The sequence below is a fragment of the Coregonus lavaretus genome (assembly GCF_964263955.1).
Source record: "Coregonus lavaretus genome assembly, chromosome: 38".
NCBI classification, from domain to species: Eukaryota; Metazoa; Chordata; class Actinopteri; order Salmoniformes; family Salmonidae; genus Coregonus; species Coregonus lavaretus.
In genome coordinates, this window is record NC_140025.1 from 19721908 (window position 1) to 19746900 (window position 24993).

A 24993-nucleotide genomic window follows, 5' to 3' on the forward strand; every position below is an offset into this window, starting at 1 on the left:
GCGCGGCCCGGGCTCACAGAGGGCTGTGTCGTGGAGGTAGCTGGGGGAATGTAACACAACGCCGTAGGTGACAGGGGAGCTGGGGAAAAGTCACACCCAGATGTGGGGGAGGGGGGGCAGCCATGAGTCTCTGCTGCTTTAACTGTTGGAGTAAAGGGTTTGTTGGGTTGAGTGAATGTGACATTAGGGGCCATGGTGACCTCCGGCCCTCCCTGGAAGCTCAGTGTGCCCCTATTTAGGTCTAACTGGCAGCCTGTGCTCCTAAGAAAGTCCAACCCCAGGATACAAGGGTCCTGCACAGCCGCCACCCACACAGGATGACGCACAGTCCTGCCCCCTACTGTCAGAGTCATTATTCCCTTCCCTTTCATGGGTGCCAGCTCACCTGTGACTGTGCGGAGCTGCACAGTTGTAGGCTCACACTGAGTCCAACCTGGCACAATATCTGGCCTCACCAGGGTTACTGTGGACCCAGTGTCCACCAGGGCGGAGCAGGGCACCCCCTCCACAGTGACAGGGACATGACAAAAGTCCCCAACACAGGTCCGGCCCACCACAACAACAGGCTCCATCCGCTTGCCCTCGTCTGCTTCTGGGGGAAGTGGAGCCTTGCTTCCCCGTCTGTGCCGGTGGGCTCCTCCTGAAGAAGATGGTGGTTGGGATAGAAAGCCAGGGGTCCGCACTACCCGGTCTATGCGGACCCCGAGCCGTTTCCCTGAGCTCTGGGGGACATGGGGCAATCTCGGCGCAGATGGCCTGGCTGGCCACAACCCCAGCAGACCCTGGGACCAGGGCGTGTGTTTCGTGCCGCCTGTAGCGACACAGCACGAATGAGTTCTGTCATTTCAGCCACCCATGCAGGCTTTTCCGGCTCCGGGCTGCTCTGCCCCCCAGCTCGCACAGAGGGTCTGTCTCCCTGCACCCCCACCAAAGCCCCAGCTGAAGCCCCAGCCCACACCAGCTCCCTCTCCAAAGCCATCTCCAAGGCTACCTGCAATGACTCAGGATGAGCCAGCTGGGTCTGTATGCGCAGCTCCGTAGGAGAGAGCGCCTGTATGAACTGGTCCCGTGCTAGCTCGCTCTGCACGGAGGGGGGCATGTGAGCATATGCCCGCCGAGAGAGGCTCTCAATGTCATTAGCTAGCACCCGTAGAGGCTCTCCAGGCTGCCTGCGTCTATTACTCAGTTCGGAGCGCAGTAGCCCGGGCTGTACACACTGTCCATAGCGCCTCCTCAGTGCTCCCACTAAAGCACCATAATCACGTCTGTCCTCGGGGCTAATCAATATCAAACAGGCCAGAGCTTCATCCGTGAGGCATAAAGCCAACTGCAGTGCCCTATCTTCATCCGACCACCCCCTAAAATGAGCTAACAGTTCAAACTGAGCATGAAAAGCTTCCCAATCCGCCTTACCGGAATACTTCGGGGTCTTAACAGATACGGACGCAGCCGGGAACTGGGCGCCGCCATGTTTGTTTACATCCTGAGCCCCAGATTCTTCGTCCCGCCGCGTCGACGTCACCCCTTCGGTCCGCCCACCAGAATCCGCGCGAAACACAGTCGACGAAGCACTCATGCCCGCTTCAGCCGCCATCACTCTAACGTCCTCCCTCAAGCGGCCTCTGGGCTCCGATGCCCTGGCGATCTCCTCAGCCAGAACCCCCGACGTCCATGCACACGCACCTCCTTGGCCATAATCGTCCCCTACCTCCACCTTCACTTTCGGATTCCCTCGAAGCATCTTCAACCCCCGTTCTCACCTACGGTAGCTAGCCACAGAAGTCAGCTAGCTAGCTGGCTAACTTTTATCAACGTTTTTACTTCTGACACCAATGTAATGACCTGACTAGATCATAAAAGAACAACTGTCCAGACAGAGGATTGAGTTTACGAATGGACGGTTTATTAAACCAACTTTACACAAGCTACTGTTTGGCCGTAGCCCACGCCAAATAAATGAAAGATAACCCACAAGCCAATCGTGACCTTCTCTTGTGAAGCCCAGACGTAAAGAGAGAGAACAAAGGCTAAACCTGGTCTTAACTTCCAATGCTCCATCCCCCTGCCCAACCCCCCTCCACGCCACTCCGCCAACCGCCAGGATGCCCGGCATCAGAACATTCCAGGCATTCCCGTGATTGGCAGATAGCAGGTTGATTGACATGTCGGACCCCGCGAACACTGGGTACTGGTAGGTACAACACAACCATCTACTAGCCTAACACATAACACACAGCTGTCTGTGCGGGTCGCTACAGTATGCAACATTTCGTTAAATCGAGTATACTTTAAATGGCCGGATGTCAAACTAATTTCAGCTTTGACAACAGCTGATCAATTAGATATGGGGATGAGCAACCAAAATCAACAAATAGTGGGAAACAACGCAATCGCGTATGACGCATTCTCAGTATGCAAAAATATAACGTTTTATAATTTATTTAAAAAAAAATTATCGAGTATGGTTTAAATACCAGGATGTTATACTCATTTCGGGTCTTCATCTAGTAGAATTCGATGCACACTTTTCCACAATGGATTGGAAGAGGTGGGCTGTGAGAGAAGCTTCTTCGATGTTATTCAAATGTAGGCTAAGTGATTTTTTATTTTTTATTACTCAAAGGGGATTTCTGTTTTCTCATTGAGCCGAAATGAGTATAACATCCTGGTATTTAAACCATACTGAATAAAAAAAAAATCTACATACTAAAAAACATTATATTTTTGCATACTGAGAATGCGTCATGCGCGATTGCGTTGTTTCCCGCTATTCGTTGATTTTGGTAGTGCATCCCCATATCTAATTGATCAGCTGTTGTCAAAGCCGAAATTAGTTTGACATCGGGGCAATACTACAGTATTCTTGTTCTCTTCGCCTTCTAAATATTACACCATCTTTTGATTTCTGAATGTGTTGGCACCAGGCACTCGGGATGAGGCTGCGTTACTGATGTCATGTTAATCAGGCCTTTTATTAGAACATACTGTATGGATTGTTTTAGTTCTGTAGGCTAGCTATTTAATTTATGGATCAAGCATTAGCAGTCATTCCGATCTCATTCCCAATGGTCAGTGTTTTGTTTATTATGTTGCTGTCCAGTGGTTCTGAATTTGCGATGCACCCAACTGTCCAAGTGTTTCTGTGCAATAGTCTTTTGATTTGAACATTTGAAAAGTTTTGGTGTGTGTACTAGGCTACTTGATTTAATCTATATATTTTACAGCACTTTGGTTTCACTAATAAACATGTTGAAACAGTTTCTGTCTTCAGTCCTTTTTAAATAGGATAGATGGGCTATATTGGCTACGGTATAGGTCAAATTTGATAGTCTGCCTTTAACCAGCCTGAGGCTTATAACTCCATTCCTATTCTATTCAGAGTTTAGAGAAATTAAATCGAATTGGAAATTAGCTATTTTCAGGCTGGTTAATGCAATGCATGTCTGTTGAATTTGTAAAAATCCACCCGTACTCGGCCCCGCCCCACCTACTTATTGTGTTGTGGCCATGGCATACTGCGTACTTTCTACTTCACGGTATGTGCTAAATAGTAGCAATGTTTTTTGCATGGGCTGTGTCTCAATCCACCGGCATCCGCCTATGTGAGCCTTTCATATCTGCAGTGGAAGGTGGCCAAGCTACAGCGCTGTTTGTCAGACCATGAGACATCCCGAAAATCGGCCTTCTCACGGAAACGTCTGTAGAGTCCGAACGGTTTGGCCTAATATGACCACTCTATGGAAAGACGAGACTCCCACGAACACGAGGTTCTCCGTTTTGCTCTATGACCCCCACAAGTGTCACAGGACTTGTCTGAAGGTAACGTGGTACCGGTTTAAAAAAATTAATGGAAGTATGGAGGAAGTTTTGTGCCAACAATAAAAAACAATGTGTCCAAAAAACAAAAATATTTCCTTATATCTCCTAGATATAGGACAGACACTTCAAAACCTTGTTTATTTTTGGACTGTCTGTTTTGCCATTTATGAATGTGTTATTCAATGTGTTTATATGGGCTATAAAGCCCAAATTCAATATTTTATCAAATGTTTTTATATATTTTCTATATACCTACAGGGATCCTAAAATTCAAAATCAAATAGCTAAATGATCCATGGTATGACCATCTTAAAACAGCAAAGGCTTAGACTTTTAGAAGTTTTAAAGCTTAATCAATCTCCAGACTCCAGATTATCCTTAATACAGTCAGATAAAGCAGACTGTATCAATGAATCATAAAATCCAATCCAGTTCTATTCCAATCAACAACACATCAGTTTCCAACCAGTAGTCTGCATTAACACATTTCAGAACAGCACAGCTTGATGAATGCAGCCCAACACATGATGTCATCCATACACAGAGAAGAGCCAATCGGAAGAGCGACCATAATTCTCTCCACAGTGAGCAGCACAAATCAAACAATCACCGACATTTCAATCCCTTTCAGTTACTTCAAACAAAGTCTCTCATACCAGTAATGGAATATCGATTAAAAGGCGAGAAGTGCTGCTTGCTTTACCCTCTTCATTTGAAATGTTCCTCCTTTTAACTCCAGTACATCTGCGCCCCAATAAGCGGTAGTTTTTGACAAATGTAAGGACTATCCGTTCCAGTTTAACAAAATCAGAAGTTGCCCTCTAGCCCATTGTATAAGACAAGTTTAAACGCACTCCCGGTTCAGAATGCAACAACTAAAAGAATCTGAAGCTCCGCTTCAAAACAATAATCAAATAATAATCAACATATATTATAATGAGAATGAAATTGACAGTGGGCACACCGTAAGAGAACAATAACGGTAAGAGAACAAGGTGCTTATGTTCACTGTAAAACTTTTCCCTGTAAATTTACAGCATTATACTGGCACCACAGTGGCCATTTTAAACTGTAATTTTGCTTTACAGCAGAGATGGGATGGCGTATCACTGCAGAATGCTGTGGTAGCCATGCTGGTTAAGTGTGCCTTGAATTCTTAAATAAATCACTGACAGTGTCACCATCAAAGCACCCCCACACCATCACACCATCACACCTCCTCCTTCATGCTTCACGGTGGGAACCACACATGCAGAGATCATCTCTGCGTCTCAGACCAAAGGACAGATTTCCACTGGTCTAATGTCCATTGCTCGTGTTTCTTGGGCCAAGCAAGTCTCTTCTTCTTATTGGTGTCCTTTAGTAGTGGTTTCTTTGCAGCAATTAGTCCATGAAAGCCTGATTCACACAGTCTCCTCTGAACAGTTGATGTTGAGATGTGTCTGTTACTTGAACTCTGTGAAGCATTTCTTTGGGCTGCAATTTCTGAGGCTGGTAACTTTAATTAACGTATCTTCTGCAGCTCTGGGTCTTCCTTTCCTGTGGCGGTCCTCATGAGAGCCAGTTTCATCATAGCGATTAATGGTTTTTGCGACTGCACTTGAAGAAACTTTCAAAGTTCTTTAACTTTTCCGGATTGACTGACCTTCACGTCTTAAAGTAATAATGGACAGTCGTTTCTCTTTGCTTATTTGATCTGTTCTTGCCATAATATGGACTTGGTCTTTTACCAAATAGGGCTATCTTCTATATACCCCTCCTACCTTGTCACAGCACAACTGATTGGCTCAAACACAGTAAGAAGGAAAGAAATTCCACAAATTAACTTTTAAGAAGGCACACCTGTTAATTGAAATGATTTCCAGGTGACTATCTCATGAAGCTGGTTGAGAGAATGCCAAGAGTGTGCAAAGCTGTCATCAAGGCAAAGGGTGGCTACTTTGAAGAATATCAAATATCAAATATATTTTGATTTGTTTAACACTTTTTTGGTTACTACATGATTCCATATGTGTTACTCCTGAGTGGCGCAGTGGTCTAAGGCACTGCATCGCAGTGCTAACTGTGCCACTAGAAATCCTGGTTCGAATCCAGGCTCTGTCGCAGCCGACCGGGAGACTCATGGGCGGCGCACAATTGGTCCAGGGTAGGGAGGGAATGGCCGGCAGGGATGTAGCTCAGTTGATAGAGCATGGCGTTCGCAACGCCAGGGTTGTGGGTTCAATTCCCATGGGGGGCCAGTATAAAAAAAATATGTATTCACTAACTGTAAGTCGCTCTGGATAAGAGCGTCTGCTAAATGACTAAAATGTTATAGTTTTGATGTCTTCACTATAATTCTACAATGTAAAAAATTGTACAAAGGAATGAGTAGGTGTGTCCAAACTGTTGACTGGTAGTGTATATCACGGTGACATCTAGATGGCTACCAATATTAGTTAATTATTGTGTAGGCTGCTATCCTACTTGAAATACTGTATAATCCTGGGAGGGGAACATTTGCCACGTTACTTGTTTCCACCGCCGACACTGTGTTAGGCTACAGCTGACCAGTGGCACTGCACTTTAGATCGGCAGGCACCTCGATTCAATAGGCCCTTTTCACGATGACGTCATCTAACTTCCGCCTTTCCGCGTAGCAGGTTAACTTCACTTCCGTTCGCCCGTAACCTGAGACTTCTCAACGAAAATACAACTGTTGACCACTAACTAGCAAGCTAGCTACTTGAAGAAATTCCAAAAGGTACGTTTAAGTTAAATTAGTAAAGTTAAGAGTAATAATGTTTACGTATATGCAATGGTTTGTAACTTGCTAACGTTATTGTTAATTCATAATTGTTCACTGCCTTAGTTACTTAAAAGTGGGCTAACGTTAGCTAACAACAACTTAGTACCAGATACCGATAACGTTAAAAGGTAGCGTTACATTGCTGCCTGGCTGTAATGTAACAAGTTTACTTAGCTAGCTATCTAACCCTTTGTTAGGCAGTTAGTTTATTCATGAATGTATAGTAACTCACCTATTCAAATACTGTTGTGCATGATAGCTAGATAAATATTGATTCCTGGTCAAAGCTGAATGTTAATTTAGCTGTTTATTTTCTCCCGGTGTCTGTATCGCAACAGTATCCCATCCAACACCGAAGCATGGCACAATCTTCGAGAAGATTGTAGTGTATGGAAATTATGACTGTTTTAAATGTTTTTCATGACGAAATGGAATGTTGGTTGTTCAGGCCAGAGGGGGGATGTTTTATGATGTTATTTGAAATGTGCCGCTTGGAGGGTGACGCCCGAGGGGAGATTGGTGATTGGCCAGAAGAGGGGGTAACCCTTATTTTGGCAGTGTCTATATAAGAAGGGTTTTGGACAATAAACCCCAGAGCGGTTATTATAATTCGAGGCAACTGCTCTCCAGACAACGCGTGTCTGTAATTTATGCTGTAACCTCGTGGGATGAATAAAAACTTCTGACACGATGCAGCATAGATGGACTCTTTTGTTGACAGCAATGATGACCACCATTCATCATATACGACATAATGGCGCCCAACGTGGGGCTGGGTTTGCGTCTCTTCTGTGTTCCAGTCAACCGTCGGGTTAACTCTCTCTGAAGCATGGCCGAAAAAGGGTGAGTGTCCTTACCGCTTCGGAGTTTGTTAGATTGGATATGACTTGTGTACACTGAGGAGATGTTCCATTTCGACCTGGCCTCGGTGGCGTTGTTGCTGGTCGACTGGAGTCTGCTAAAATTTATTCCATCAAAAACGGTAGTTAATTGGAATATAGAGCATTAAACGGTAGGATTTAAGTATTGAAAGTGTATAATTCATTGGTAACGGGTGACAATGGATTGGTAGACAATAAATGTTGGAAGACGTCTGCATAGTTAGGGCACCGGGAATCTGGAAAAGCCCTCGGATCGAGGCGATTCTTTAGGAATGGGCCATAAAATCCTTGCAACGCGTTATGTGGTGTAAGGTTAATTCTGGGAATTATTAAGCTGGACGAATTATATGCATGTTATATACTCATCGTATGGTTGACGAACTATAATGCTTGGGGTAACCTCTCTATGATTATCCAGAACTTACGGCAACACAAAGTTAGAAGGAGATATTACTGATAGACAATGATTTGGCCACGGTGCGGGGTGTTCATTTGTATAGCTAGTAGGCCGCAGTTGGCTAGAGGCTGAAGCTAATGCTTGATTGTTTCAGGCCACGTGGTACATCGTTGCTAAGGCTAATTTTTGTAAGGCTAAAGTGTGAATCATGCTACATTCTACATGGTGGCTGAGGGGGATGCTAATGCTACATGCTAATTGTGTTTTGTGTCAGTGTACCTTAGGCTAAGCTAAATGCTAATGCTACATGCTAATTGTGTGGTGTGCTACATGCTAACGGATATCCTTAGAGATTCCATTGCGATGGATTAAAGTCTCTTAAATTTGTCTCTGTCTGTAAGTCAGGTTGTATGTTTTGTGAGCGCTGTTAAATGTTGTTTGACTAGGAGGGGAAAACGAGAGTTACAGTTGGAGTGTTATTCTGTCTGTTTGGGGAGAGAGAATAGAAAATCTTCCTTTCACGGTGAAAAGGGATTTTTGAATGGTTGTGCGCATGCGTTTAATTTTGCGATACTACCCGACAGAAAGGGGGAGTTTATGACACGAGATTAGGACACGTGTTGATTTTACGGGGCTAAAAACTACGAAATGAGGGTGGGCTAAGCCTACAAAACAAAATGGTGGGGTACAGGTCATAGGTCCCATTTGGCGTTACCCTGCAAGGAAAATAGATAGACAGAGGAGAAATTTTAGCACGATGATTCTAGTTTAAACTGCGATTGGTTAAAGATGAAACTTGTTTTGTAACCTATTGAATTTATAAATTAGATATAGGGTAACGGATTATAATAGATTGAATTGAATTAAATTAAATGACGGATGAAAATAAAATTTTAAATGTTTTTGAGCGATCTATAATTCGTCCTGAGTTAAAGTCTTAGAGCGAATGTAAAACGGACGAATATTGAATGTGGATAACTTGGTTAATTGCATAAACTGCTGAAATCTTGTGTGTTTCTATGTTTTTTTTGAAATATGAGAGGAACATGGAACGGCGAGGTGAGACGAGAGAGAGAGGAGGGGCTGACGGGTGCGTGGCGTGACGTCACATGACGTGACATCACATGACGCAGCAGAGGATCAGATATCAGGCTAGGTTGCAACATTTTCCAATTTAAAGATATGTGATGTTATGACAATTTTACATAGGCTTGGCAAATACTATTTCATTAAAAATTGCATTTTGGAAGCTCTGTATCACTGGGGTTTGATTACAGATGTGTTGAGAATCAAGGATGGATTGAGGATTCTTCTGTAAATTTATGATAATTAGGGGTTAGAGCAAGGGGTTAAAGGCTTTGTTTATGGGTATTTTAGTCTGAAGTTTACTAACTTCATTTACTTGCATTTGATGGGTTGTGGTAAGATAGCCAACACTAATTGATAAATTGGTGATATGGGAATAAATAATTGGTTTTAAAATTATTCATAATTTTTAATTGAGTTTTTAATTGGTTTTTAATTTTTTAATTAAATGGTTTTGGAATAAGGTATTTAATTGAATTTTTTAATATTCATATTTTATTTAATTTGATTTTTGGGGGGGTTCTTAGGGTTATATTAATAATTTAAGGGGGGAAGCCATAGCCATAGGCTATACAGTCTAAAATAACATAGTTCACAATAAAGGAATATAAAAGGCTTGATATAGGGGAAAATTGATTAAAATAGTCATTTTTTAAAATCAAAGTAGGGTTAGAAAGACTAATGGCAGATGTTAGTACACCTTTCTCACATACGGATTCAGCAGAAAGACACCCACCTTACGAGAAGGAAGCTTTCAGTGATCATCTAGCATGGTGATTATGGCATCAGAGATGAAGACGAATACGAGCAGAAACGACGACGAAGATGAATTCAAAACTCCAGAAGGAAGGAAAACCGGGATGTCTGGGAACTTAAGGAGAAGAGGATGATGAAGATGAGAGTGATTGATGAGAGGTCATGGGTGGAGGTGACTCTGTGATCAGAGGGAAGTGGCAAGAGAGGAAAGAAGAAATGGATACTAGAGATTTGATCTCTGATGAAAGTTGAAGGTACAAGAGCAAAGAAGAAATGGAGAAGTGGAAGAAGTAACACGACTGGATGAAGACCTCAAGAATTGAAGGAGAAGAATAATACAGTGAGGCCAAAGGAAAGGCCACTGGTAAGAAGATGATATTTCAAGAACAGAACTTAGAAGATAACCTTTTGAAGAATACTGATAGGTCCACAACGAGAAGAACCGGACGAAGAAAACTCAATCAAAGACAACTTATAACTGGTGGTGGAGAAGAAGAAAAGAAGTGTTGGTTATGAAGAATCAGAGTGAATCAAATCAACAATCACTGTTACAGCTTCAACTGAACAATATCAAATGCAATTGTATCAGTCAAGGGGGGTACCAGGTGTTATATCCACAGCCAAGGTCTGGACAGACACAGAATTGGAGAGGAAGAGAAAATAGCCAACAATTGAAGTAAAAACAACCGACCATTAGAAGTGATAGTGAATAGGGGAAAAACTTATCTGGGTTCAGTCTAAAGAGGTTAAACATATCACTCTGTAAAATAAACTAATTAGGTTAGGATAGGGATTGGAAGTAGTAAAACAGTTTAATTACTCTTAAGGAATCAATTGAGCTCTGCTATAGAAGTCAAATAGGAATTAAAAGAGACAATATACCAATGACATTGTGGGAAGAGATGCATGGTGTAAATTGAAGTGTTCAATCAGAGGCACACTAGACGACTGACTGTCTGGTAGAATATTTTAAGAAGTAGGGTTTTTTGGGAATCATTTGCTTAAAAGATAATATCATAGGAAGGATGATAATGTATTAGATTACCTGTTAGACAATCTGTCTGGGAAAATAAACTTAATAGAGTGACTGTTATTCTGGGTTACATCCTGACACAAAGAGATTTGAGGTTAGGCTAAAGGTGTTTAGTCGGTTTTGCCAAGTCTGTGTGTAATGAGTCAGAAGCAGGTGGGGAACTTTCCCAATCACATAGTCTAAACATTTGGTGGTAGGGGATTTTGTGAAAATCAGGGGAAAAGGTTTTAAATGTTATGAAAGAAAAGATTAGATTAAAATAAGTTAGGAGTAGATTAGGGTTGAAGGAACTCTGAGACAGTAAGCTAAGTTTTAACGTTAGTAGTAAGAGAGAGAGAGAACCGTAATGAATGACACTTTAGAATAGGAAGATCAAGGTAATTGTGGGTACCTTTTGTTATAATCAAAAGGTTTAAAGTTTAGAGGTAGAACTGAAAGGGGGAAAAAGTGACACTAGTGGTGATGGATGGAAGTACAAGTAAAGAGTTCAGAGCTTTGGGAAAACTAGGTTGTTTATAGGAGTCCAGCATCAATTATTGGGGGAAAATACTGTTATTAGGGTTAGGAGAATAATAATTATAATAGGCCATTTAGGATGATGACGTTTCTTTCACAGAGAGAGAGAGAGAGATAAAGATCAGGGAGAATATGTGTACTTATCTAGTGAAAGCATAGAAATTTGTTCCGGTTAAGAATTATTGGTTAAAGGGCTATGTAATTCGTAAAGTGACGCTTATAATGGAAGATTCGAAATCTGTAGAAGTTTCCACAGTCACAGAGGGAGTTAAGGATAAGGTTATTACAGTAGTCACTCAAACAGTAAATAATACACAGAGTATATTGGTAGCTTTTCCACTAGAAGGAATTAAGGGTTTTAATTAATCAACTAAATCAACAACGTTAATGGTAACTTTGGGGAAGGGATTAATGATACGATGGCAATAGCAAATATAGGAAGGATGACACCGACAACAACTGTTCTGAAATTAGAGGTAGCAAGAGGGAAGAGGAGGTTATGGTACGAATGGGGTTAAAATAGGAGAGCAGATAGAAACAATATAGATTAATCTGAAATGGAGAATATAGATTCATCATGGAGCTACAGGATGAGGTCTTTGATTTTGATGACAGGCGGGAAGAGGTATCTGCAGTGCCGCTTGTTCGTCTGTTGTGGAAATTAGAGATAGATTAACTCATTCTGTAAGAATCAGTGAGGAATCTTGTGGGTTGATGTCTGTTGGGGATGCCAGCACCAGACATGTTAGACGGTCGCGCGGCCTCTAGCGGGTATGGGTCAGTCTTATGCTTTGTCATGGCTGTGGTATTGGCAACAGTCATTGACAGATAAAATAATGTCGTTGTCAGAACAGTAGGGTTTAAGTGTTCTTGGGTAAATGGATTACCCTATGGGAATTGTTAGATGGAAAGTAAAGTCAGGTAACAGTGGAAACCTGAAGTATTCAGGTGAACCAGTGAGGATAAAAGTTGTTGTTGTTCTAATAAAACATATGAGGTAAGGGGTATGTTTATGGGAATATCAGAGTGTGATGAGTATAGGATAACCTTGGATAAGTATGACCTTAAGGGTAGTAATGACAAATAATAGGTTACTTTTTATATATCAGGTAGTAAGAAGAGCAGGACTTTGATGGTTAAAAGATTAGCTTTTGACTGACAATGTGACTATGGGAATTTTAGAGATATTTGGTGGGTTTGTGATGATAGAGTATATTCTTACCCTATGGGGGATAGGATGTTGTTACAGGTCAACGTTTAAGCTTCCATATGAGGTTTTTACCATTAAAAGAGGAGTGGTACCAACACAGAAATCTGAAGCTAGGGTTGAAAATGGGGTGAAAAGAGACATGGCTACATGTCATAGGCTTCAAGTCTATCATTGGAAAATAAGTCTAAGGGAGAAGGGGGGACTTTATTCAGGGTATGGTGTAACATTTGGGAAGATCATATTGATAAATATTAGTTATACTTTGAGTCCAGATAGTTGGAGTTATAGATGCATTATAAGGGATGTGTTTGGGAGATCTGAGAAGATTTGGTTGCAAGAGCAATTAGGCCAGTAGGGGCAGTGATGGGTCAGATTTTAGTTTCAGCTTTGATAACACTGTGATGTTTGTAATTTGTTACTGATCTTTGAGAAAGTTATGATATTGAGATAGGTTGGAGAGTGATTCCTGGAGACAACACTCAGATGCCGGTGTTGACTGTTCCTGATCTGGATAAAGATGGACAAGTGGAACTGATGGATAAATATCATTTTGGATTATTTGATGATTTTTCAAAGTGTTTTTTCAATATTAGTATGATTTTTAGTATGATTTATGAATCAAAGGGGGGAATGGATAATGTGATTCATGCATCATTTATGTATCATTTTTTAAATTCTTAGGTGAAATTGAGGTTTAATTTGAAAGTGGTTGTTTTGCAAAGGATACTGTTTGGTCGTTTCTTTTCTTTTCATTCCAGAAGCATTTGGGGGAACATGTGACTCAAGGACAATATGAAGGGACAATATGACTGGAGGAGATGAAACAAGGAGGGTGTGGAGAGGTTCCGATTCCATCATCAACGATGCAGTGGAAGTCGAGACTACGGAGGAGACTACGGAGGAGATGAAGTGTAGTGGACTACATTCCAGTGTCTGCAATGAAATATAGACATATTTGATGTGTAATACATAATTGTGTCATATTCTTAGGTATTGATTTTAGTAGAATGATGTTTGAGGTTATTGAATACATGTGAGGATCTTAGATGTTTTTGTTTATTTCGTGAATGTTTAGGGACAGGACGTCTAGGCAGGGAGAGATTCACTTTAGGGTCCTATGGGTTGACCAGCCTGAGAGTGGATGTTTCTGGATAGGATTTTGTTTGCAGGGGCTTACATGTGTATTTAATTGCATCATAGTTTCAAATGTATTTACATGGTTTATGAGTTTATCTGGAGTACCGCGGTGGTTGCCTGGGGCAGAGGGACCGTGAGAGAATTTTACTGTCTTGATTGATGGATGGATGGATTTGGAACAAAGGTTGCCGGACAGGTTTTTCGCTCTCACACTCCATAAAGATTTATTCATAATTCATAGTAATGTGTTCACACTCCATAAAGATTTATTCATAATTCATAGTAATGTGTTCACACTCCATGAACAGTTTGTTCATAATTCATAGTAATGTGTTAACATTTCATCAACAGTTATTCATATTTCATAAGAAAGGTATTTACACTCTAGAGGAGAATGTTTTTGGGTTTAAGGTTGAGGATATTCAATAACATAAATTGTTACTGGTCATAATTATATTCTGTTTGTTTTCGAGACTTAGTTTAGTCTCGAAGGGGGGAAATGTAGTGTATGGAAATTATGACTGTTTTAAATGTTTTTCATGACGAAATGGAATGTTGGTTGTTCAGGCCAGAGGGGGGATGTTTTATGATGTTATTTGAAATGTGCCGCTTGGAGGGTGACGCCCGAGGGGAGATTGGTGATTGGCCAGAAGAGGGGGTAACCCTTATTTTGGCAGTGTCTATATAAGAAGGGTTTTGGACAATAAACCCCAGAGCGGTTATTATAATTCGAGGCAACTGCTCTCCAGACAACGCGTGTCTGTAATTTATGCTGTAACCTCGTGGGATGAATAAAAACTTCTGACACGATGCAGCATAGATGGACTCTTTTGTTGACAGCAATGATGACCACCATTCATCATATACGACAAGATGCTATTGCAGTGTACCATTTTGTTCAAACAACAAACAGAAATTCCCGTATCTGAGTTTTCACGATTTCCCTGTTGATGGAGAAATACGTGCCCGTTGGGTGAGGGCGATCAGGAGAGATGAGGGACCAAGTTTTAAGATTCTTCGTGGGAGCACCTTTGTTTGCAGTCAGCACTTTCCCCCTGAGGATAGATACACATCGGCCAGTGGACGGATCCGTATTAAACAGGGATCAGTGCCGTCTAGATTCCACTGGAATGATTGGGGTAAGGATAGGTAGACAGCGTTAAACGTAATACTACTGTAATCCAATAATATATTACTTGTACAAAATGTTTAATAATTTAATCCTGATGCAATATAGCTGCTACATTTTGTCATTTTAGGGACTGAAAAGTGATTACCAAAATGTATCATGACAAGCATATGGTTAATTTCACACATATAGGAGGCGGCTCACAAGCTCGGGAGTCAGTTTACCAGCGAGCAAGAAAGCGTCTTGGTGTTGCTGTCCTGGATGATTCTGATCATGAGATGCCTGACAGCACAGAGGGTGCTTTGCCTGCAGTGACAAACGATCACGACTATGCCTGCCGTCCTTCTCCTGGTTAGTATTACAAATAAGAGTAACCATGTATCTGTTTGGCAAAAAAAGTAAAAGTATATGGCAGTTAAGTAAAAATACTATTTTATACTACGATTTGGAGTAACTGGTCTCTCTGTGAAAAGACTTGGCGTTTTAAACCTCATCCATCTTAGAAGCTTCTTCAGTTTTATTTATTGAAAATGGGATGGGATAGATGAGTAATAACTAACCTACCAACATGTATGCTTTTTCTTCCCCTTAAGGTAAACTGGACAGTGCTACTCAAAGAATTCGAGAGTTGGAGCTGCAAGTGTTGTCCCTAGAAATTGAGATCCAGCACCTGACAGTTAAGAAGCAGCATCCACTCCTTTTTAATTTTTGTGTCACAGATGAGGACTATCGCTACTACACACGATTCAGCTCAAAGGAGGTCTTCACTGTGTTTTGGGATTCTGTTTATCCCTCTGCTTCACGGCTTGTATACTGGTCTAAGGCACAGCAAACGGCACATGTGACACCTAGCCCTCACCGAAAACTTCCACTTATTGATGAACTATTTATGTTTCTGTGTCGTGTTGCAGCTGGGCTTCAGGAGAAAACCTTGTCTACCATCTTTGAGGTCAGCCTGTCCACAGTTAGCCGCATCATTTTAACATGGACTAGCTACCTTTACCAGGTTCTTGGCTCACTGCCGGTGTGGATGACAAGAGAGCAGGTGCAGGCCACAATGCCTGATAAGTTCAAGCTCTACTGCCCTCAGGTGAGAGTTATAGTAGACTGCACCGAGATCCGCTGTGAAACACCATCCTCTCTCTCACTACAGTCAGAAACCTTTTCGAGCTACAAAAATCACACCACCTTTAAAGGGCTGATTGGTGTAGCTCCATGTGGTGTTATCACATATCAAAGCTCTACACAGGCTCCATCTCCGACATGGAAATAACACGGAAATGTCAGATCTTGCATTTACTTCAGCCCGGAGATGAATTAATGGCGGACAAGGGTTTCCTGATCGAGAGGATGTTGTCAGAAGTGGGGGCAACACTCGTCATCCCTCCACTGAAAAAATCTCCTCAGCTCAGCAGGGAGGACACTCTTAAGACCCAGGCCATCGCCCGGCTGAGGATTTTAGTCGAGAGGGCCATACGGAGGGTGAAGGAGTACCATATCTGGGATGGGCTTGTTCCTCTTTCCACAGTGGGTTCAGTGAATCAGCTGTGGGCCATCTGCTGCCTCATGTCGAACTATCAGGGACCTCTTGACATTAAAGGAGACAAACCAGTCTGATGTTTTTGTCAACTGGAAGTTGTATATTTCCTGAGTAAGCTAGATGGGCTGTAAATAGAAGTACTTTTATATTACTGTATTGTATGTACAAAAAAATGTAAATATGAATTAACTTTGTTGGTAATTTAATTGATCTAATGTTATACTGTATGTTTTTGTTAAGGGTAATAACTTTTTCATAGCTATTAATGAACCTAATGTGATATATTGTAAAAATATCCAACTATTAACCATGTTATGTGCTTATGTGTCATGGCACTGATGGAACTATTAAATATATGTTTGCAAGGAACTGCTTCCAATCCTTTTTGATTTTGGTAAGAGCATTTACAACATCGCAATCCTTTTCAAAATTTGTATTTCAATACATAGATATACAGTATATAACACAATTAAGTTCATTTGCAGTTAAAGAAAAACATGTCGACATTTACATCACAATCCTTTTCAAAATGTGTGTTTCAGTACATAGGAGATATACAGTATATGACAAGTTAATTTGCAGTTAAAGAAAAAAATGTCAAAGGTTCACCTTCCACATTTACCTTAACACTATTTACACATAAAATTCTGCCTTATGTTTTATAACTTAAGAAGACATCCATGTAGATGTTATAATAGAAATGATCAAGCTTCTGTCGCATTGAGTGGATAATCTCCTCATCCCTAAAGATTCTCTCAACTGTGAAGTCAGTGCGGGTATCTGTAATGAAGTCACACCACTGAAGTCCGCTTAAGGCGAGTTGGCCTTGAACCTGATAGTAGTATTTGTGGCTCTTCTTAAGGCAGGCCTGGCCTTTAACTGTGATCAGGTGTTTAACTTGGGTAACATTTTCAACATCGCAACTCTTAACCTCAGCAAGACCAAATGGTGGTGCTTCTGTTGGGCAGAAGACTTTAGCATCCGGGCTGGCTGCAAGGTGAGGTGAATCAGGGTGGATGATGACCCCGCATTGTTTCAGAGAGACATCACAAAAATCAGAATATTGCCTCAGTATCTCAGGTTCCAGATCCAACCCTCTTCTCATAGCAGCTGTCTGAGGAGTTCCTCTCAGAATGCGGGTTGCCAAAGCCTTGGCAGACAACTCCCCACGAACATGGCATATTTCACGGAATCTGCTGGCTGTCAGTCGGGGTTTGCGTACCTGGCTCCACAGCTGGCATTCTGACTGCATTCTTGTTTCTGCTTCAATAGCAGCAGACATCTCCTCTGACACAATCAGGCTGTCCAAATGACATTGTTGTATGTAGTTGGGCTCAAAATCAATGGGAAATTTAAAGTTGTAACCTTCAATAGGCAACTGAGGAAACTCACTGGCACCAGGGTGTTTAATAATATCTCTACTTAATTCTAGAGGGCACTGGTAAGAAAGCACAGACCCAAATGGCACAGGGCCAAATTTAGAGTCCACCAAATTAAGGCCCTCAAGCCCGTGCAGCAATTTGCAAATCCCTGGTTGTGGACGGATGTCTTTCAGTTTCTCAGCACTGGCCATGACGTGAGGATCCGGAATAGGCCCTGGCATGAAAGTGAGATATGTCAAGTTTAGATTTCATTAAATGCCACCTTATCTTTTTCACTAAAAAAGACAACCACACTCATCCAGTCTCGTACATGCTTCTAATACAAATAAAAAAATATCCACTGAAAGTCTATATAAAAAGTAACAAATAATAATCACTTTTATGTTTGTATTATTTTAGAAATGCACTAGTACAGGCGGGGGCTCATTCAGACTCACCATCATAGGCTCGGTACAGTGTGCACTTCACACCAGCTCTGACACTTGTTTTTTTCTTAGCCGCTGGTTTACACACCGCCATATCATTGGTGGCCTCTGGTACAATTCCCTGTGATATAATAATGATGAACAATACATTGTCAAAAGTCAATACAAACTGCAAAGTTCTGCATCAGTGTAACAAATAATGTCTGACCTGTGTCCTAGGCCGGTGCCAGGTCTGCAGTGCGCTGGTGCATGACAGAGGCAATGGCACTGTCTTAAAGCCCATGGTAACATAGTGAGCACTTTGAAAAAGAAGTGCTACTATGTGATTACATAGTGCTTTCCCAGCAGAGCAGGAACATGACATGTGATTGAGTACCACAGGAACCTCTGCAGAGTCTAGTGTAACCTGTTCATAGAGACATAACAATTAGTGCTGTACTTACAAAACATTTTTTCTGCGTTTCATTATAAACTACTGTACACAATTTTCAAAACCCAATTTCTTTTTTTAATTAAGAAAAATTGGCTGTTCTGAAACCTTTGACAAGTAGTGCCAACACTTATCGAAAATTTGAACATTTTGAGTTATCACAGAATCTTTCCCAGTCTTTATTGCCGTCAACAACCCACATCGGTTTGTAAGAATTTCGTTGTGTATTAAGTTTAATGATACAAAATCAGAGCTCAGACTGAGAAACAAACTGATCCACAGTGGAACTTTGTGGAATCATTCTTATTAAATCTGCAACCGCAGCAAAACACAACAAAAAGAAAACTTATCTATCTTAACCTATCTTATCATAATGTTAGAGAACTGTTTATCTGAGAAACCTGAAGCCGATGAGCCTCCTCATTTTTCTTCATGGACCTGTAACATCGCCCTCTCACTGTCACCTCACCGTTAACTACACTTGAGACTGTTTCAATACAGTGATTGGGAGAAAGGGCGCAGCATTAGCCATTAATACATTACTGACTCTTATCTTACGGTCGATACAAACAGCAGTAATATTAAAAAGAGGCTGCAAAACAGAAACTCGTCAGCTCATAACCTTCGCTAGCATAGGGCTAATTTAAGCTAAATAAAGATAAACACGTACCTTCATAATCAAACAGGTAACCTTCAACGAAGAACTTGTAGCCTTTATCAAGCTTCGATCTTGAAGTAAGGGACCACTTGTCAGCAAGTCGTTCTACGTCGTTAAGTCGTATTGGTGGCAGATGTGAAAGGGACTGGGTGAACTCCATAATGATGTGCTACTAGCTAAGCGTTCCTAAGCGACACCGGATGTAAACATAACCTGCATCGCGGCAGAACGGAAGTTGTCTGACGTCACGTGAAAAGGGCCTATATGGTGCACTGGTCATTCGCATCAGCTTTAGTGGCTCTCGAGTACGGCCCACAACGCGGTTTATGTGTAAAATGCAGCCCGTCAATCCGAAATAAATATGGGTCATCTTTTGAACTGCTTGAAACAAGCCATTTTCTCTGTAGTAATGGTGGAAACATAACGGTCACGAATCTGCGCTCAGTGTATTCTCTATGGCACCCAGAGGCTGCGATACAGCCTATATTCTCAATATTCTCTGGGTTATGTTTTTCTCGGTCGCACAGCTAGATATTTACGAGCAATTTAGAGCAGACCGAAATGGCTTTTGTCAACTTGAGCTAGCTAGCTAGTTAGCTAGGTTAGCTAAGGAAACATGCAGTAATTCAACATTGGCTAGCAATAAATATGCTTATAAACAAGGCACCTACCCAGCAGCTGCTGAAAATTTTCTTACACTTCACAGCCACATCAAGATATTTACTAAAATAGTCTGAGCTTCATGTTTCTCACCTGACAGCATGAGGTTGGCGCCTGAAACTGATCATTTTAGGCATAAGATATTATTGTAAAGAAATACAGTCTGTTAGAGTCATTTTTACAGGAGGCTTCCAAATTACAGTTAATAACAGTAATGAATGCTGTAAAACACATTTATGCTATTATACTGTGCATCCTACAGTGTTTTACTTTTGAAATTACAGAAAAGTCTTAGTGTTCTTGTTCTCTAAAATTGTTCTCTTATGGTCCAAAACAAAAGCATGAACGAGGGGTGTGAACGAGGGGTATGCCCATATTGCCAATAAGGCAGAAGGAAAGGGTGCCTGGTAAAAAAAAAGGTGCATGCCTAGGTCAACCTCCATATTTCCAGTTCAACACATAAGCATAATTGATTCAAGTTCATTTATTTCATAATACATTCATAATCACATTATCAATATAATGATATATACTAAATGGGGAAAAACAATAAATATAGCATAAAAAAAAGAAATTTGAAATTGGCTCCAAAAGCATAATATGCAATAAATCAAGTGGTGGGCTCTATACATTCTGTACATTTCCTGACAATGAGGTGAAAGATTAAGCGGTAAGGGGTAAGAGAGTCAGCAAACCACCTGTTTATCACGAGGTTCCAGACACTCATGCCCACTGGACACACGTCAAGCCTAATAATAACCCATGGTGTGAATAGTTCTGACTGGGAGACCCTCAGGAGTCTGGGGAACACATATGGATGTCATGTGAGAGGACTGGTGAATATCTTTTGTTTAAAATAACATTTATACAGTTTCAGCAGCTCATGTGTCAGACAGGACAGAGATTGCATGGTACGTCATCAGAAAGGGAGGACGAGATGAGAATGAGATAGGGCACACATGCTGGCTGGATTCAAGAGGACATTTTTTGCTGTCACACTGCAATTGGCATATTCTCTCTCTACAAATGTACAAACCCCACTGAGTCAACAGCCCGGAAATCACATACAGTGCTTTCGGAAAATATTCAGACCCCTTGACTTTTCCACATTTTGTTACGTTACAGCCTTATTCTAAAATGGATTAAATTTTTTTTTTTTCTCAGCAATCTACACAATACCCCATAATGACAAAGCGAAAACAGGTTTTTAGAAATGTTTGCGAATGTATTTAAATCAAAATCTGAAATACCTTATTTACATAAGTAATCAGACCCTTTACAATGAGACTCGAAATGTTGCTGAGTAGGTCTGTCCAAACTTTTGACTGGTACTGTAGGTGTTCCTTTTGTCCAAGTGGGAAATGGCAGCATGGAGTGCAATTGAGATTGCGTCATCTGTGGATCTGTTGGGGCGGTATGCGAATTGGAGTGGGTCTAGGGTTTCCGGGATGATCATGTTGATGTGAGCCATGACCAGCCTTTCAAAGCACTTCATGGCGGTAGTCATTTAGGCAGGTTACCTTCGCTTTCTTGGGCACAGGGACTATGGTCGGCTTGAAACTTAGTTATTACAGACTCGGTCAGGGAGAGGTTGAAAATGTCAGTGAAGACACTTGCCAGTTGTTCCACGCATGCTCTGAGTACACGTCCTGGTAATCCGTCTGGCCCCGCGGCCTTGTGAATGTTGACCTGTTTAAAGGTCTTGCTCACATCGGCTATGGAGAGCGTGATCACACAGTCGTCCGGAACAGCTGGTGCTCTCATGCATGCTTTAGTGTTGCTTGCCTCGAAGAGAGCATAAAAGGCATTTAGCTTGTCTGGTAGGCTTGCGTCACTTGGCAGCTTGCGGTTGGGTTTCCCTTTGTAGTCCGTAATAGTTTGCAAGCCCTGCCACATCCGACGAGGGTCAGAGCCAGTGTAGTAGGATTCAATCTTAGTCCTGTATTGACGCTTTGCCTGTTTGATGGTTCGTGTGAGGGCATATCGGGATTTCTTATAAGCGTCCGGATTAGTGTCCCGCTCCTTGAAAGCGGCAGCTCTGGCCTTTAGCTCGGTGCGGATGTTGCCTGTAATCCATGGCTTCTGGTTGGGATATGTATGTACGGTCACTGTGGGGACGACGTCGTCAATGCACTTATTGATGAAGACGGTGACTGAGGTGGTAGGAAATTGAAGGGGTTTGGGGTCAGCCAGGATGTTCTAGAGAGGGTGTTAAGCAGCTTGGTAGAGAGCATCCTCATGTTCAATATGACAGTATGGTATGGTAATCTGAGCGTGAGGAGCAAAAGCAAACTGACTAGAATAGTAAACACAGCCAGTAATTGGTCGACCACAGGCACATTTGAGCAGTCTGTTCCACAAGGAAACCAAAACTGGTGTGCCCAGTGGGAGGTGTATTTTACCAATAATATTTGTCGATGATGTGATGTCACCAAAGCTTCCAGATATGACACCAACAACAGGTCTAATGCATACTGTTAAGGTTTGATTGATTGAGTTGATCTAAGGCACGTGTCAAACTCATTCTACGGAGGGCTGAGTGTCTGTGGGTTTTTCGCTCCTCCCTTGTACTTGATTGATGAATTGAGGTCCCTAATTAGTAAGGAACTCCCCTTACCTGGTTGTCTTAATAGAAAGGAAATACAAAAACCAGCATACACTAGGCCCTCCATGGAATGAGTTTGACACCTTTACCCCCTTAAATCAGGGGTAAATTCCGAATGCGGAGTCCGAACTGGGTGAGTGAGTTGTTGGTGTGTGAGAAATGTGGAAGTCTGACAGCTGAAATGGTGGCGAGTAGTGTGGATGAAATGGAGGAAATGGAGAAAAGGTTGGAGATGCAACAGCTGTGCTGGAATGCGAACTGTATGGGTGTCTGTTCTGATGATATGGAGCGGGAGGATGAGGGTCAAGGACAGGAATGGTCTGTAATGGAAAGACATAGGAAGAAGAGAGATCATGATCCTGAAAACAGTGCCGCGTCTAGTAAAGGAAGCATAAAGAGGGCCAAGGTATGAAGCAAGAGTAATAATATGTCAGAGTGGAAAGTGGTGATGGTGTTTGATGAGACCACAGGGCCTCATTTACACCCTATCCGACTAAACAATGTGTAGAGAAAGAGATAGGTGAAGTCAAATTAGCCCAGTTCATTGGAAATGGTAGATTGTTAATATTTTGTGGTAGCCAGGCTCAGCAAAGGAAGATTCTGCAAATGGAAAAGCTTAATGGGAAGAATATTAAAAGCCATGTCCCTGGTGCTTATGCTAGGTTGAGGGGAGTCCTCACTGGGGTCCCAATATCTATGTCCATAGGTGATATTAAAGAAAATGTGAAGGGAGGCAGAGTGATTGAGGCCAAAAGGTTAATCAGTAGGAAAGAGGGTCAAAGAAGTGAAAGCTTATCAGTGCTGCTGAGGTTATAGAAGGTTTTGCTTGTAAAAGTACAGATAGGATTCCTTAGTTTCAATGTCAGAGAATTTGTCCCATCCCCATTGCGGTGTTTTAAATGCCAAAGAATGGGACATGTAGCTGTTCAGTGTAAAGGAGAGAAAAGATGTACCAAGTGTGGAGGGGTTACATGATTACGGTGAATGTGGAAGCAATGTGAAGGTTAAGTGTTGTAATTGTGTGGGGGGACATAATGCAGCATTTGGTGGATGCTAGGTGCAGAGAAAGGCTAGAGTGGCTCAGAGATATAGAATCAGTGATGATGTATCGTATGTAGAAGCTGTAAGACAGATTGGTGGAACTACAATGCGGAATGATGGAGCGTCCATGGCTGCTCCTGTACTAAGCAGATCTAATGTCATGGTTGGTGCTTCTGCTGGACCTGGCACGGTTTCGAGACCTGTTCAGAAATCTTGCGCTCGTGAATGTGCTGTGTCAAAGGACACTTTGGATAGTGAATAAAGTTAACCTTACCAATGAAAGCTATAAAGTTATCAACACGACTCGGGTTGTGGAAAGCAGAAATGCCAGGTTGAAGGTTATTGTGGGTATGGCAAAATAGTTATTGGGGGTAACACATTACTGTTGAAATGGTTTTAGACATGCTGAATAATCCTAAGGGTGGATTGTTTCAGCATGATATAGATCAAGTTTAATAGGTTGGGTAGTAGGGATGGAAGTTAGTAAGGATTTATTTGTTTTTTATTTTATTTGCTTAGTAGTACAGAATTAGGCAGACCATGATCAATCGCACACTCCAGCACAGTAGGTGGCGGCATGCACTTTAAACATTTGTTTGCGGACCGCCATTATATTATAGAAGAAGAAGAAGTATATCACATAATGGTGATGGGGAAAGTAAGTCCCTCTATCAATTTCGGCACGATTAAGGGCTTGCTGAATATCATCCGTGTCAGTTGTTTTCTCATTATAAATCAATAGTAAATGTGTCTTCCATGGATTTATGTGGTGTTCAAGGACCGTACTTCAGTGAGGAAATTTGACAAAACCAAATTGATAAGACTAAGTCTCTGCTGTGCAAACCCATTCGCAAACAGTGACTGTGAGGTCATAGGAGTGGCACAGGCCATAAACAAAAACCCAAGAGGGAACTCTTCACAGAGGATGATGAAAGGTACAGTATCTGGTATGAAAGGTTGTGAATCTCTGAATAAAGACAGGGATGTGCAATGCCCAGCATCTGGATGTCAGTTGATATTCCATTTCAATCCATTTATTGTGAGGATGCAACTGCGTACCACACAACTAGAGCACTGTAGTCTCCAATGCCAGAGGAGTTTGCCTATCCAGTCAATATAATTATCTCCATATTATGTTAGAAGCAGCTAACACTGCTCCTCTCTGTTTACATTCTTGCTTTCATTATTTAATAGGATTGCTGGCTTTATTAGCAGATTGTGTATGGCTATTCAGGAGAGTGCTGAGCTCTGTGGGTTTGGGGCGATGACCCAGTGGGGCCCTGTTCCAGTGGTTTTCAAAGCTGCTCCAAAGGTAACAGAGTGCATTGTCCCCTGCAGTAGAGCTCATCACTGACAAATCCCAACAATTACAGAATGTCTTCCAAGGACTGCCTTTGTCAAACTGTTAGCATAATTGTCTGACAAAGCCTAAAGGTGCACAGCTATGATCAGATTGAATCCTGGCCTTGGGTAGTTATTGCATGAGTTTATTTACTTACA

The 24993-nt window shown here is 41.8% G+C and overlaps 1 protein-coding gene across 2 annotated transcripts; it reads right to left on the reverse strand.

Annotated features, from left to right (window-relative positions):
* Positions 1 to 16710: 16710 nt before the first annotated feature.
* On the reverse strand, positions 16711 to 18499 carry LOC311111993 (uncharacterized protein). Of its 2 annotated transcripts, XM_084154949.1 has the most exons (3): positions 18308 to 18499; positions 18112 to 18220; positions 16711 to 17888 (listed from the first exon to the last, which is right to left on the reverse strand). In XM_084154949.1, exons 1-3 carry the CDS (start codon positions 18461 to 18463, stop codon positions 16945 to 16947), a joined length of 1209 nt encoding a protein of 402 aa, XP_084011075.1. In that variant the 5' UTR covers positions 18464 to 18499; the 3' UTR covers positions 16711 to 16944. The 2 variants fall into 2 exon arrangements, with proteins under 2 accessions (XP_084011075.1, XP_084011076.1); XM_084154950.1 differs by lacking the exon at positions 18308 to 18499 and having other exon boundaries at positions 18112 to 18287.
* Between the last annotated feature and the right edge of the window lie 6494 nt (positions 18500 to 24993).